The 12,761-nt window shown below is 44.7% G+C and overlaps 2 protein-coding genes across 2 annotated transcripts in view; one reads left to right on the top strand and one right to left on the bottom strand.

Annotated features, from left to right (window-relative positions):
• The window catches only part of ift140 (intraflagellar transport 140 homolog (Chlamydomonas)), a 55,244-nt gene that overhangs the window by 15,254 nt on the left and 27,229 nt on the right, over positions 1-12,761 (bottom strand). The gene's annotated exons all lie outside the window — the stretch shown is intronic.
• tmem204 (transmembrane protein 204) lies at positions 216-10,752 on the top strand. The gene is made up of 3 exons (XM_021565198.2): positions 216-1,532; positions 2,312-2,467; positions 9,969-10,752. The coding sequence occupies exons 1-3, from the start codon at positions 1,238-1,240 to the stop codon at positions 10,211-10,213; spliced, it is 696 nt and encodes a 231-aa protein (XP_021420873.1). The 5' UTR covers positions 216-1,237; the 3' UTR covers positions 10,214-10,752.

The following is a 12,761-nucleotide window of genomic DNA, read 5'->3' as shown; positions in this document are numbered from 1 at the left end:
AGAGAGAGAGAGAGAGAGAGAGACAGAGAGAGAGAGAGAGAGACACAGAGAGAGAGAGAGAGAGAGAGAGAGAGAGAGAGAGAGAGAGAGAGAGAGAGAGAGAGAGAGCGATGAGGACAGAGTCTGCATTTTGCCCCCCTCCAACCTTTTTCCTCTCAGGAAACCCATCCTGTTGCTGGTTGGACAGTGGGGGCCAGTGTGTTTGTCATTGTCACACACACACAGAGAGAGAAGAGGAGCTGCAGCAGCTAGAACGCCCCTTAGGCTCTTAGGGCTGAAAACACTCCCATTTGTCGTCTCGGAGTGGACCTCAGAAGCGCACATTCTCACACACACAGAGTGAGGGAGGGAGTTGTCTGGTCAAACCTGTTGCAGCCACAGACTAATATCACCCACCCTGAACCAACACTTCCCACACACACACACACAGAGACAGAGAGACAGCGAGAGAGATAGAGAGAGTGAGGGTCAGAAGAAGACTCTCCCAGTCGACAAAGCCCTTCCTTGGTTAAGCCTCAGTGAGCCGCCAGTGAGCCACTGGCCCTTAGCAACACGATCCAGAGGATCTGCTCTGCTGCTCTACTCTGCGTCTCCACTCCCCTGCCACCCCTGTGGAGAGTTTGAAGAAGAAGAAAAAAAAACACAGAAGAAAGAAAGAAACTGGGGGAGCGGGGGAGGTAGACGCCTACACAGAGAAGAGAAAAGCTTGAAACAGCTGCAGAGAACCAACGGAGAGGAGGGCAGCAAATAGAAATCAGACGAGGGGAGAAAAAGGGTCATAAAAATCAGTGGAAAAGAGGCGGTTGAAGAGACTATAGTGGAGCGAGGTTCGAGAGCGAGAGCCAAGCTGCAGCCAGTGACCAAAGCCAGTGGAATGGACCTCGACGTCGGTCAGATTAACCCACGCCTGCCCACCGTGCATTCCGAGGAGGAAAGCTGAACCAACTGACCTCCACCCCCAAAAACTCAATGAGGATGAAGCTAACAACATGAGCTGAGCTAACAACACGACAATATGCTGAGCTAACACGTTCCTGTTTTTCTTCAGCAGTGTTACTGCCTGGGGTTAGCATTAGCCGCTAGCTGACTGGCAGTAGAAGAGGAGGAGAGCCGGGGGCCACCGAGCACCGCTGGTGTTGCTGCCCAGGAGAGGCAGGGCAGTGCAGGAGAGGACCAGAGGGACGACGAGAGGGCGGTGGGGGAGGGAGAGGTGGCGGTGGTGGGCGGGCAGCGGCACATGGCCGTGCAGCGGCTGGTGACGGCAGCGGTGGCGGTGGCCCTGCTGTCCCTGGTCCTCAACAACGTGGCGGCCTTCACCCCCAGCTGGGTGCTGCAGGCCCTGGAGGATGGACGCAAGCGCAGCGTGGGGCTGTGGAGGATGTGTCCCGTCATGACTGGAGGAGAGAGAGGCCGGGATGAACACGATGTTGGGGGGTCCAATAGGAGAGGTCAGGGGTCTCAGAGGCCGTGTGAGGGCCTGGGCTGGGGCTCGGAGTATGCAGGCTACCAAGAGTCCCGCAGCACCGTCAAATGTAAGTGGAATGACGTGTCTGTTTCTTAATGATCGCTCATTATGATTTATATATATATATATATATATATATATTTTTTTTTTTACATAGGCCTAGTTCAGAAACTAGGAGAACTGCAATATAAAAAATATGGGTGCCCTGGGAATGAAGCCCAGACCAGCAGATCATTGACGATGCAATAAAGCAATTGAATGTTATGTCATCTTTTGTGCATGGAGATCAACAACGATCATGTGCATCGCCAAACCAGACACAGCAAGATGCTAAACCAAGGTTGTTGACAGTTGAGGAATGTGATGCAAATAAACCAGAAATGGTCCATCTCATTCAGAGAGAACAGACGGCTGCCAGGGCTGTATTGGACTGATTTATAACATACAACGATAAAAAAAAAGGGACAGTTCGGGATTCTTACTATCAGGGCTTGATTGACTGGTTATGTCAAGTTATGACAAAACGTTTGTTATTAGGTTATTCAAATATTGCATCTGAGCTCCTAGAGTGTGTAGCTCTCCTTTCCTTTTTCAAGGTAATGACAACAGCCTTTCATTCGATATCACAGTATGACACACAGCAATCTGAAATCAACAGGTCATCACAGTGACTTGTCAAGCAGGTGGAGTGTCTCGGTCTATAGTTTGAGCTAAAAACTTGCACAACTTACATGGATCCATCAATAACAATGTATCAATATGTCCGTAAACATACTGTAAAACTGACGTCTTGGCCAGAGAGATCATCCGAGAAAACGTATCCCCCTCTCTCTGCCCCCCCCCCAGTGCAGTTTGACATGATGCGAGCGTGTAACCTGATGGCTACGGTGGCACTGACGGCCGGGCAGCTCATCTTCCTGCTGGGCCTGATGGAGCTGCCCTTCGTCACCCAGGACTCCCAGTGGTGGGAGGAGGCCATCGCCGCGCTGTTCCAGTTGGCCAGTGAGTACCATACCAACCTAGTTAGAGCTATAGTCTGGGAATCTGCTCAAATGTTTTATATTTACTTATTGATTCTTGAAGAATAACGAATCCAAGAATGTGGCTTTAATACACTAACCGCAGATCATGGGGCAGAGTGTTTATAGCTACATATAGCCTACCCCAGTGTCTGCAACCTCTGGTTCACAGACCGCCACTGTTTATTGGGATGATGGTTTGCAGTCTAGTAGATGGTTAGCCGTAAATATTATTTTGTCAGTTGTCAGGTATTAGTTGTAATGTAAGAGGTCATTCAAGGCGGCAGAAAGGACCCTAGCTTGCCAGTCCCTTGCAAAAAAAGATAGACTAGCGTATACAGAATGTGTTTCTGTGGCTCTGAGATGGTGCACAAATAAACTCAGCAAAAAAAGAAAAGTCCCTTTTTCAGGACCCTGTCTTTCATAGACAATTCGTAAAAAATCCAAATATCTTCACAGATTTTCATTGTAAAGGGTTTAAACACTGTTTCCCATGCTTGTTCAATGAACCATAAACAATTAATGAACATGCACCTGTGGAACGGTCGTTAAGACACTAACAGCTTACAGATGGTAGGCAATTAAGGTCACAGTTATAAAAACTTAGGACACTAAAGAGACCTTTCTACTGACTCTGAAAAACACCAAAAGAAAGATGCCCAGGGTCCCTGCTCATCTGCGTGAATGTGCCTTACGCATGCTGCAAGGAGGCATGAGGACTGCAGATGTAGCCAGGGCAATAAATTACAATGTCCGTACTGTGAGACGCCTAAGACAGAGCTACAGGGAGACAGGACGGACAGCTGATCGTCCTCGCAGTGGCAGACCACGTGTAACAACACCTACACAGGATCGGTACATCTGAACATAACACCTGCTGGACAGGTATAGGATGGCAACAACAACTGCTCGAGTTACACCAGGAACGCACAATCCTCCCATCAGTGCTCAGACTGTCCGCAATAGGCTGAGAGAGGCTGGACTGAGGGCTTGTAGGCCTGTTGTAAAGGCAGGTCCTCACCAGACATCACCGGCAACAACGTCGCCTATGGACATAAATCCACCGTCGCTGGACCAGACAGGACTGGCAAAAAGTGCTCTTCTCTGACAAGTCGCGGTTTTGTCTCACCACGGGTAATGGTCAGATTGGTCAGGGGTAATGGTCAGATCCTCGAAGGAATGAGCGTTACACCGATGCATATACTCTGGAGCGGGATCAATTTGGAGGAGGAGGGTCCGCCATGGTCTGGGGCGGTGTGTCACAGCATCAGACTGAGCTTGTTGTCAATCTCAACGCTGTGTGTTACAGGGAAGAAATCATCCTCCTTCATGTGGTACCCTTCCTGCAGGCTCATCCTGACATGACCCTCCAGCATGACAATACCACCCGCCATACTGCTCGTTCTGTGCGTGATTTCCTGCAGGACAGGAATGTCAGTGTTCTGCCATGGCCAGTGAAAAGCCCGGATCTCAATCCCATTGAGCACGTCTGGGACCTGTTGGATCGGAGGGTGAGGGCTAGGGCCATTCCCCCGAGAAATGTTCGGGAACTTGCAGGTGCCTTGGTGGAAGAGTGGGGTAACATCTCACAGCAAGAACTGCCAAATCTGGTGCAGTCCATGAGGAGGAGATGCACTGCAGTACTTAATGCAGCTGGTGGCCACACCAGATACTGACTGTTACTTTTGATTTTTACCCCACCTTTGTTCAGGGACACATTATTCAATTTCTGTTAGTCACGTGTCTGTGGAACTTGCTGAGTTTATGTCTCAGTTGTTGAATCTTGTTATGTTCATACAAATATTTACACATGTTAAGTTTGCTGAAAATAAACACAGTTGACAGTGAAAGGACGTTCCTTTTTTTGCTGAGTTTTCAAGCAACCATGTGTCAGCCTATCCAACACCTACAAAAGAGGGAAAAAAAACTAAACTAACAAGCCTGGACATGAACACTGCAGACGGCCAAGTACAGTCGGTCATTCTATGTGAAAACAAAAAGACAAAAATGCTAAACACAGTTGATGTCAAAAATCCTTTCTTCAAGGGATCTTTCTGTGGAATAGAACATGCATGGACATTTTGGTTTCATTTTCACATGGAATGATCCAATATCAAACACTACAGAGAGAAACACTTGTTGAGACCTGCAGACACCAGCATACACCTAAACATAAGTGAGGCAAACTTTTCTTACCCAGGGACCCCATCATATGTTAGCAAAAAGATAATTCACGTCTTATCATCAGGTGAATAATAATGGCAAGGAGAAGTATCAACATTTTAAAATGAATAGATTTGGAAGACAGTTTCATTATTTTGACCTCCTCACAGTTCATTGGAAAGAGGAAGTGTAAAGACTATTAGCTACAAAGGCATCTTGGCGGCAGGGAGAAAATGTTGCTGTTGTAAAACACATTTTCTGCAATTCTACACATTTTTCCACTGAGCTGAGCAAATGTTGCAGTTTTGAATCAAATTTTCAGCAATTCTACATAGTTTGGCATGGAGCTGAGAGAGAATTTTGCAGTTTTAAAGCTCATTTCCTGCAATTCTGTGCATTTTGCCATGGCTAATGTTGTGTTCCTCTGCTCAAACATAACAGAATCAAATGGGTATGTGCTCTGAATGCCTGTTTTTTTTAACATTTTCAATTCTCCCAGACTGTCTAGCTTTTATTTGATTGTTAGTTCTCAAAGATGGTATTATACAAATGATATAGTTTAAAATCTTTTCTGCATGCTTTCTATCTAGTTTTGGTCGTTTAAGTCGACACTGAAATTGTTTTTCAACCCTGAAAATTACTACCTACACAGCCTGCCTAAGAGTTTTCTATAGTTCAAGATTTTGGCATGGACGCAGAGACATAAAAATGGTATCCACGATGGTATTCTGTTGCAGCAAGCAATATTCATAAAATATATATATATTTTTTTCAAACCCCCCCCCCCGCCACCACCCCCCCCAAAAAAGTATAATAATAATTGGCGGACCCCTGCATAGCCGTAGGTTGAAAACCCCTGAGTTAGGGAACCACACTATAAAACACCTACTGCCCAAAGCAAGACACCAATGCACTACCAGATATAAAGTGAGAATACAGGGGAATCTAAAGTGAACGAGCAAGTGTTCATCACTTTCTGAACGTTCCTCAGATCTAAAAATGGTCACAGTGTGTTGCTAAGAAACAAAAGTCCCTCGTTCCCCAGTGCAACACATAAGAGAAACCCATGGAGCTTTGAGGCTTGGCTAGAGGACAAAAAACAAACAAATCCAGACAGACTAAACAAACCAAAAACCCCCAAAAAGGATCAACTGTTATCGTTCCAAGATGTAATTTTCTTGAAAAGTCAATTAAAAAGAAGGACCACCAGGAATAGCAATGGAAAGGAGAGGAGGGGGGGCAGCTCTATTCCAGAGGGTTGTGTGGCAGTGTGGGCATGGCCCTGTCCAAGTGCCCAACGTTGTCACGTTGTGTCGGGCTCACATCTTATTGTTTAGGGATGTCAGACCCGGTCAGTATTGTGGCACAGCGGGGGCAGCATCCAAGGGTCTGATGGCTAAATATAGCAGGTGGTCGGTGCGGTCTGGTGGGCCGGCCCGGAGCTGCAGCGAGCCAGGGAGCGACTGTCGGGCGCCAGGATATCCCTGCTCAGGACAAGGAAATGCCTGCGACTACCTGTTATGCAAACCCCAAGCAGTGGAGGAAAGAGAAGGGAGCGGACGCAAAAGACAGTTCGACAGGGACTGAGAGTGTGTGTGTGTGCTGGAAGGGAGGGTGTGTGCTCGCGTGTATTGGGTTGGTCGGTACAGAAACGTCCTTTCATACACATCTCCGTAGGGTGGGAACAGCTGCCGTCCAGATAAGCTTGGCCTAGCTTTTATGCCTGTGTTTAAAGAATGCACAGGAACAGGAGCAAATAAAGGGGTCCCCTCTATCGACATGAGATAAAAATGCTAGCTTCTTCGGCCACGCATCGCTGGGACTTTTATCTGAAGGTCTTAGGCGGGACCCACCCAAATCATCCCCTTCCAAAAGAACACGCTGAGCCAAACTATTGTTTGGCACACAAGGACTTGTCTCATCAATGTGTGAGATGTGTATACAACGGCAGAATAATTAGGTATAGATGGATATTTAGGACGGTTGTCAGTAGCTGTACATTTTTTTTTTTTTTAAGAATTTAAAAAACAACAGCCCGTCTATTATAAACCCACATGTTGACATGAATAAGAATAGTGACATGACTAATGAGTGAGAGAAATACAGAAGCACCTACTTCCCCCAGATAAAAATACCCGCTGCCTGAAAAAAAAATGCATCATCCTTTGTACTCATTGGCCACTATATGAAGACGAGACCATATTTGGACATCAAGAGTGAGCAGAATATAGATGACTTGGTGAGGACTTCCAAGGCAGTAGAGATAACAATGGTTCCTAGGTTTCAGTGTTCCCAAGGCTTCTCATTGCCTTGTTATATTTAGCTGTTACTATATTGACCATGAAATAAGAGACTATATGGAAATACAAACAGCCAGAGCCAAGACCTGATTTGACAGATCTTGACAATGATTCAAAAGGCAAGACTAGTCTATAGTATATTATAAAACAGATGGTTTGGATCCTGGATGCTGATTGGTTGTTACCCGTTAGTTATTCACAATAATCCACGGGTAATGTCCGTTAACAGTTACATTTGAATAATCAATGCACATCCACTGTCCCACAGCCCAGTCAGGCATTTCATAATCTTCATCTCCACCACTGAAAAAAAACTAAAACATCTTGACATTATTTATAATATACTGAACACCAGCAGACTTAGTGATTTCCCCATCATCCCATTGCCTTCACTTCCTGAGTTCGGGCCAGTTAAGTAGACCTCCACCGCTCAGCAGTTCCTTTCCTCCCCCACTGAGAGCCAGTGAATGGGCCTCTCTCTCTCTCCGCTGTGAATGGGAGTTATATTTACGAGCAGCCAGGCTTTCTCGGGAAAGAATGCTCTGTTTTCGGGATGTGCCAAAAAAACTCAGCTATCACATGCAGACGGTGGGATAACAATATCCAATTCCACCCAGCGATATCTCAACATTGGGTTCAGCAGCAGGGCTGAGCTGTGGCTGAGTGTAACACTGGCCTGTTTTCAACCCCTGAGATTGACGGGCTCAGGAATGTGCGACGGAATGGAGAGAGCTCTGCCTGAGGATCAGAGGATAAAAGGTGAAGGGTTAGAGATTCACGTGGGTTTGAGATGTGAATTTGAGGGGGGGCACAGCTGGCACCACGTCCAAACTGTGGCCTTGGCTATTGTGTCTCCCATACACAACGGGGCAATGCTATCTCCAGAAAGAACAATACCAAGGGAAATATGTGCTTCTTTCTGGGGGAAGAGAAAGGCAAGCCAAAAGCGATAGGCTTAAAAAGTCAAGGAATTTGAACACTGGGACCTCTTAGGCTTGTGGGTGACTTCACAGCACAGTTGAGTGCACCGCGGATTAAGCTAAGGGCATTTAGTGGGCTGGTGGTCATACCAATCATTCTCTATTCATTGAATAGTGCTAAGTCATTCAGGTATGACATGACTACTAGTTGTCCTAGTTTAAGAATGATAATAGATTCATTGGAAGGACAAGCAGGAAGCAGTAAGCTCAGTGAATTTCCAGGACCTAGTTTAATTACAATGAGATAAGAATGGGTTCAGTCAGTGTCTTTCAGGAAGGTTGTTGACAGGCTGACTGTGTCAAACATCCCCATATGCTAACCTGAAGCGGGGGGTGTGGAGAGAAGGGAAGGAAGGAAGGATGGAAAGAGGAAAAAGGGGAAGGAAGCCCGACAGATAAGAATGTGCCAAAAAAAAAAGAAGCCATTCACACAGCTCACATAGCCTGGAGCCCGGGGACTGGGGAGGGGAGAGGCTTTAGGATTTTTTTTAATAAAGTGAGTCAAGCAGGTTAAACACACAGATGGCCAGACAATCACTTGCACGCAAGTTACATACTCAAATGCAGACACATAAGAAACATAAACAAACACACGCATATTAAATCACACACAGGCATATACAATTACCTAGCGTCAAACTCCCATAAACAAAGACAGGCTTATGGATCAGAATCACCCATACAGAGAGAGACATACACAGCCAAACTCTCACACAACATTTAAATAACGTTTGTCTGGCACCGTCACTGGCCAGCCACAGGAAACTGACTGATTCATATCCTAATGGACCAACATCCCCTTTTCCAGCAAGTATTTTTGGTGCCTTTATTTATACCAACTGTTGATCGGACATGCTCCCAAACGAGTGTTATTGTTGAACTATTGACTGGCTCCAGTCATCACTTAGGTCTGGGAAATGGAGTTCCTCATTGAGATCTAGGCTAGTGATCAATCCATTGTGGGTGATGGTTCATTTTGGTTACAAATCAAATGTTGTCATCATACTTTGTGGGGGGGGGGGCAGGGTTGGTTGGGGGAACAGGGGTAAATTCCCCACCTTGGTTTTTTTCACCAATAAATATCCAAACCTTAGAGCTGAAATCTTTAACTGGTGAAAGTGCCACATCCGTTTTGGATAATACAACAACAAAGAAGTTGCAAAAAACAAACACAGTTTTCCCCCTCTGACATCAATGCACATGGCGATAGGACAGCAGAATATTCACAGCATTTGATTTTTTGGATTTTATTTTTACCGCGCTGCCCAATGCGCCTCTCCTTTGTTTTCACCAACAAAACAATAACAAAGGCGTTGGGGTGGCGAACAGTGGCGCTGTGTCCCTTAATGCGGATTGTATCTTGATTAACGTTTGTTGATGGAACGGTGATATAAATGGCTCCTCTCATTTTTTGCAATCTTGCCCGATCATGGTGACGCAAGTTACAGCAATATGTTTCAACATTACATCAGTAACACATTAGAACGGCTTTCAAACTTATTTGGATAGCTTTTCTGAGAAGGACGGTTTCCTTGCGTGTGTCCTTTGATGCTGAAATATCAGTAGTCCTCCCAGATAGGAAACGTTTAGAATTCAAAGACCACAAGCAGAGCCCCTTCTGGGCTTAAAGGCTCAGAGAATTTCTAAGCACAGCAGGCCAATATGCAGCATGATCTACCTGTATAAAATGTTCCTACTATTATATGGTCATACTCAATATAATAATAGGGACCAAGGGTCATGAGGCTTCCTATATTCATGCCAGCAACTGATTATCCCCAATAGATTTTAATGCCCCTCTACCTGTGATTGCTATATTGTAAATGTTGACTAGAATGAATCGTGAGGATTTTAGTAGAGTTGGCAACAGTGAGATGATGATATTCTAAAATCCCCTCTCCATCAACGGCACCGTTAAAATAAATTCAATTGATTCAATTGTTTGAGATGGAGACCAAATACACAAGAGATTTGGCTCTCTCTGGTTTGAATGATTAAGGCCTCACTGAATTAACCCTTCCCTAACGCTCTCCCTCCCCAGGTTTTGTGCTGGTGATCGGCTTGGTGACGTTCTACCGGATTGGCCCGTACACACACCTGTCCTACTCGTGCTACGTGGACATCGCCGCCTGCTTATTGGCCACGCTCGCGGCTGCCATGCTCATCTGGAACATCCTGCATCGCCGCGACGACTGCCTCACACCCCGGGTCATTGTCATCAGCCGCTCGCTGGCGTCGAACTTCCACCCACGCCTCGACAATGACTATGTGGAGTCACCCTGCTGAGCCCCCCGAGCCCTGACTCTTGAACCTAACAGGGTGAAGAATAGACAATGCTCTGACAGTCTCTGCATATTTTCACCCAAACAGGTGCCTCAATTATTTACTCTACAGAAGACACATGTTTTGTTGTGGCTCTACCAGTGCTGGACTAACATGATTTCACTGTTGTATAGTTCTACATCTCCGAACTTCATGGCTTCATCATTTACAATGACCAGTGGAACTCAAATTTTTCCCTGGACTGAGTAACACTCCTTGATGCAAGGATCGTGTCTCCATAAAACATCCAGCTAACACAAAAAAAATATGAATGATACACAACATGGCCAAAAGTATGTGGACACCTGCTCGTTGAACATCTCATTCAAAAATCATGGGCATTAATATTGAGTTGATCCCTCTTTTGCTGCTATTACAGGCTCCACTCTTCTGGGAAGGCTTTCCACTAGATGTTGGAACATTGCTGCGGGGACTTGCTTCCATTCAGCCACAAGAGCATTAGTGAGGTTGGGCACTGATGTTGGCCTGGCAATTAGGCCTGGCTCGCAATTGGCATTCCAAATCATCCCAAATGTGTTCGATGGGGTTGAGGTCAGGGCTCTGTGCAGGCCAGTCAAGTTCTTCCACAACGATCTCGACAAACCATTACTGTATGGACCTTGCTTTGTGCACGGGGGCAATGACATGCTGAAACAGGAAAGGGCCTTCCCCAAACTGTTGAATAAAGTTGGAAGCAGAGAATTGGAAGCATAAAATTGTCTAGAATGTCATTGTATGCTGTAGTGTTAACATTTCCCTTCACTGGAACTAAGGGGCCTAGCCCGAACCATGAAAAACAGCCCCAGATCATTATTCCCTGCAGTCCAATGGCGGCGAGCTTTACACCACTCCAGCCGACGCTTGGCATTGAGCATGTTGATATTAGGCTTGTGTGTGGCTGCTCGGCCATGGGATACCCATTTCATGAAGCTCCCGAGAAAAACAGTTATCGTGCTGACGTGGCTTCCAGAGGCAGTTTGGAACTCGGTAGTGAGTGTTGCAACTGAGGACAGACAGTTTTTACTCACTATGTCCTTCAGCACTCGGGGGTCCCGTTCTGTGAGCATGTGTAGCCTACTACTTCACAGCTGAGCCATTGTTGCTCCTAGATGTTTCCACTTCACAATAACAGAATTTACAGTTGACTGAGGCAGCTCTAGCAGGACAAACATTTGACGAACTAACTTGTTGGAAATGTGGCATCCTATGCCGGTGCCACGTTGAAAGTCACTGAGCTCTTCAGCAAGGCCATTCTACTGCCAATGTCTGTCTATTGCATGATTGTGTGCTTGATTTTATAAAATTGTCAGCAATGGGTGTGGCTGAAATAACCAAATCCACTAATTTGAAGGGGTGTCCACATACTTTTGTATATAGTGTATGTAAGTCAGTTTTAAAACCATAAACTGCAGTGTTTCTCCTATATGCAGTGCACCGCCGCTGCTAAACCATGGCCACCACTTATATTCACCACTCAATTATATTAAACATTTAAAACATCCTAAAAACAGCTAACTCTACCACCACTGCTGAAAAAACTCCTAGGGGAAACACTGAGCTGTAGTGAATTTGTCGTTTTAGTAGGCATGTTGTAGTAAGCCAATTACTCCAAAGTGTGCTTGAAGGCTTGTTTGACCTGGAATTTCCTCAGCAAAACTCCATGAAAACACCCTGTTTAGGAAAAGATCAAGCTGGATCTTGACATGTTTTGTTCTTAGTGCACTTACAGTATGTAATAACATATACTTCCTGCATATTGTTTATATTATTCTTAATATTAAAAAGAGATTTAGGTCTACCTTTATCTTGAGAACTCAATGTTGTCAAGTGCAGTGTACGTATGCACAAAATTGCACATTCATTCATTCTATCCAAACCACCAAAGGGTGTTTAATGGGCAAATTGTATTAAAAGAAGACTATTTTCAGATCTTCAGACCTCAGGACATTGATGATTTCAGATTTGCCCAACAGACATAAAGTAAACACCATAAACATTCAATAATCTGCTCGCTTCTGGTACATGTACTTAAATTAATGTTATACAGGTGTATTAAAATATTGCTATTATATTGCTATTATATCATACTGCTGAAAGGAAATCAGCTGTTCGTGGAGTTGTCACTTTCAAGCCAAACAGTGAGTGTGCATGAAAATAATAACAAATAATACAAATGTTACAATAATGTGTGGTATTGTCTTTTAAAATACTGTTCTATTGTGTGTGATGTCTAAGACTCTTATATACAGTATAGAAAACAGTATATATAAAAATTGTGTTACCACAAATAAAAATGATTATATATATATATATATATATATATATATATACACACACACACACACACACACACACATATACATACTGCTCAAAAAAATAAAGGGAACACTAAAATAACACATCCTAGATCTGAATGAATGAAATATTCTTATTAAATACTTTTTTCTTCACATAGTTGAAAGTGCTGACAACAAAATCCCACAAAAATTATCAATGGAAATCAAATTTATCA

Source organism: Oncorhynchus mykiss, chromosome 16, assembly GCF_013265735.2.
Source record: "Oncorhynchus mykiss isolate Arlee chromosome 16, USDA_OmykA_1.1, whole genome shotgun sequence".
Lineage (NCBI taxonomy): Eukaryota > Metazoa > Chordata > Actinopteri > Salmoniformes > Salmonidae > Oncorhynchus > Oncorhynchus mykiss.
The sequence above is the reverse complement of the archived record's forward strand: the minus strand, read 5'-3'. Positions and strand labels throughout refer to the sequence as shown.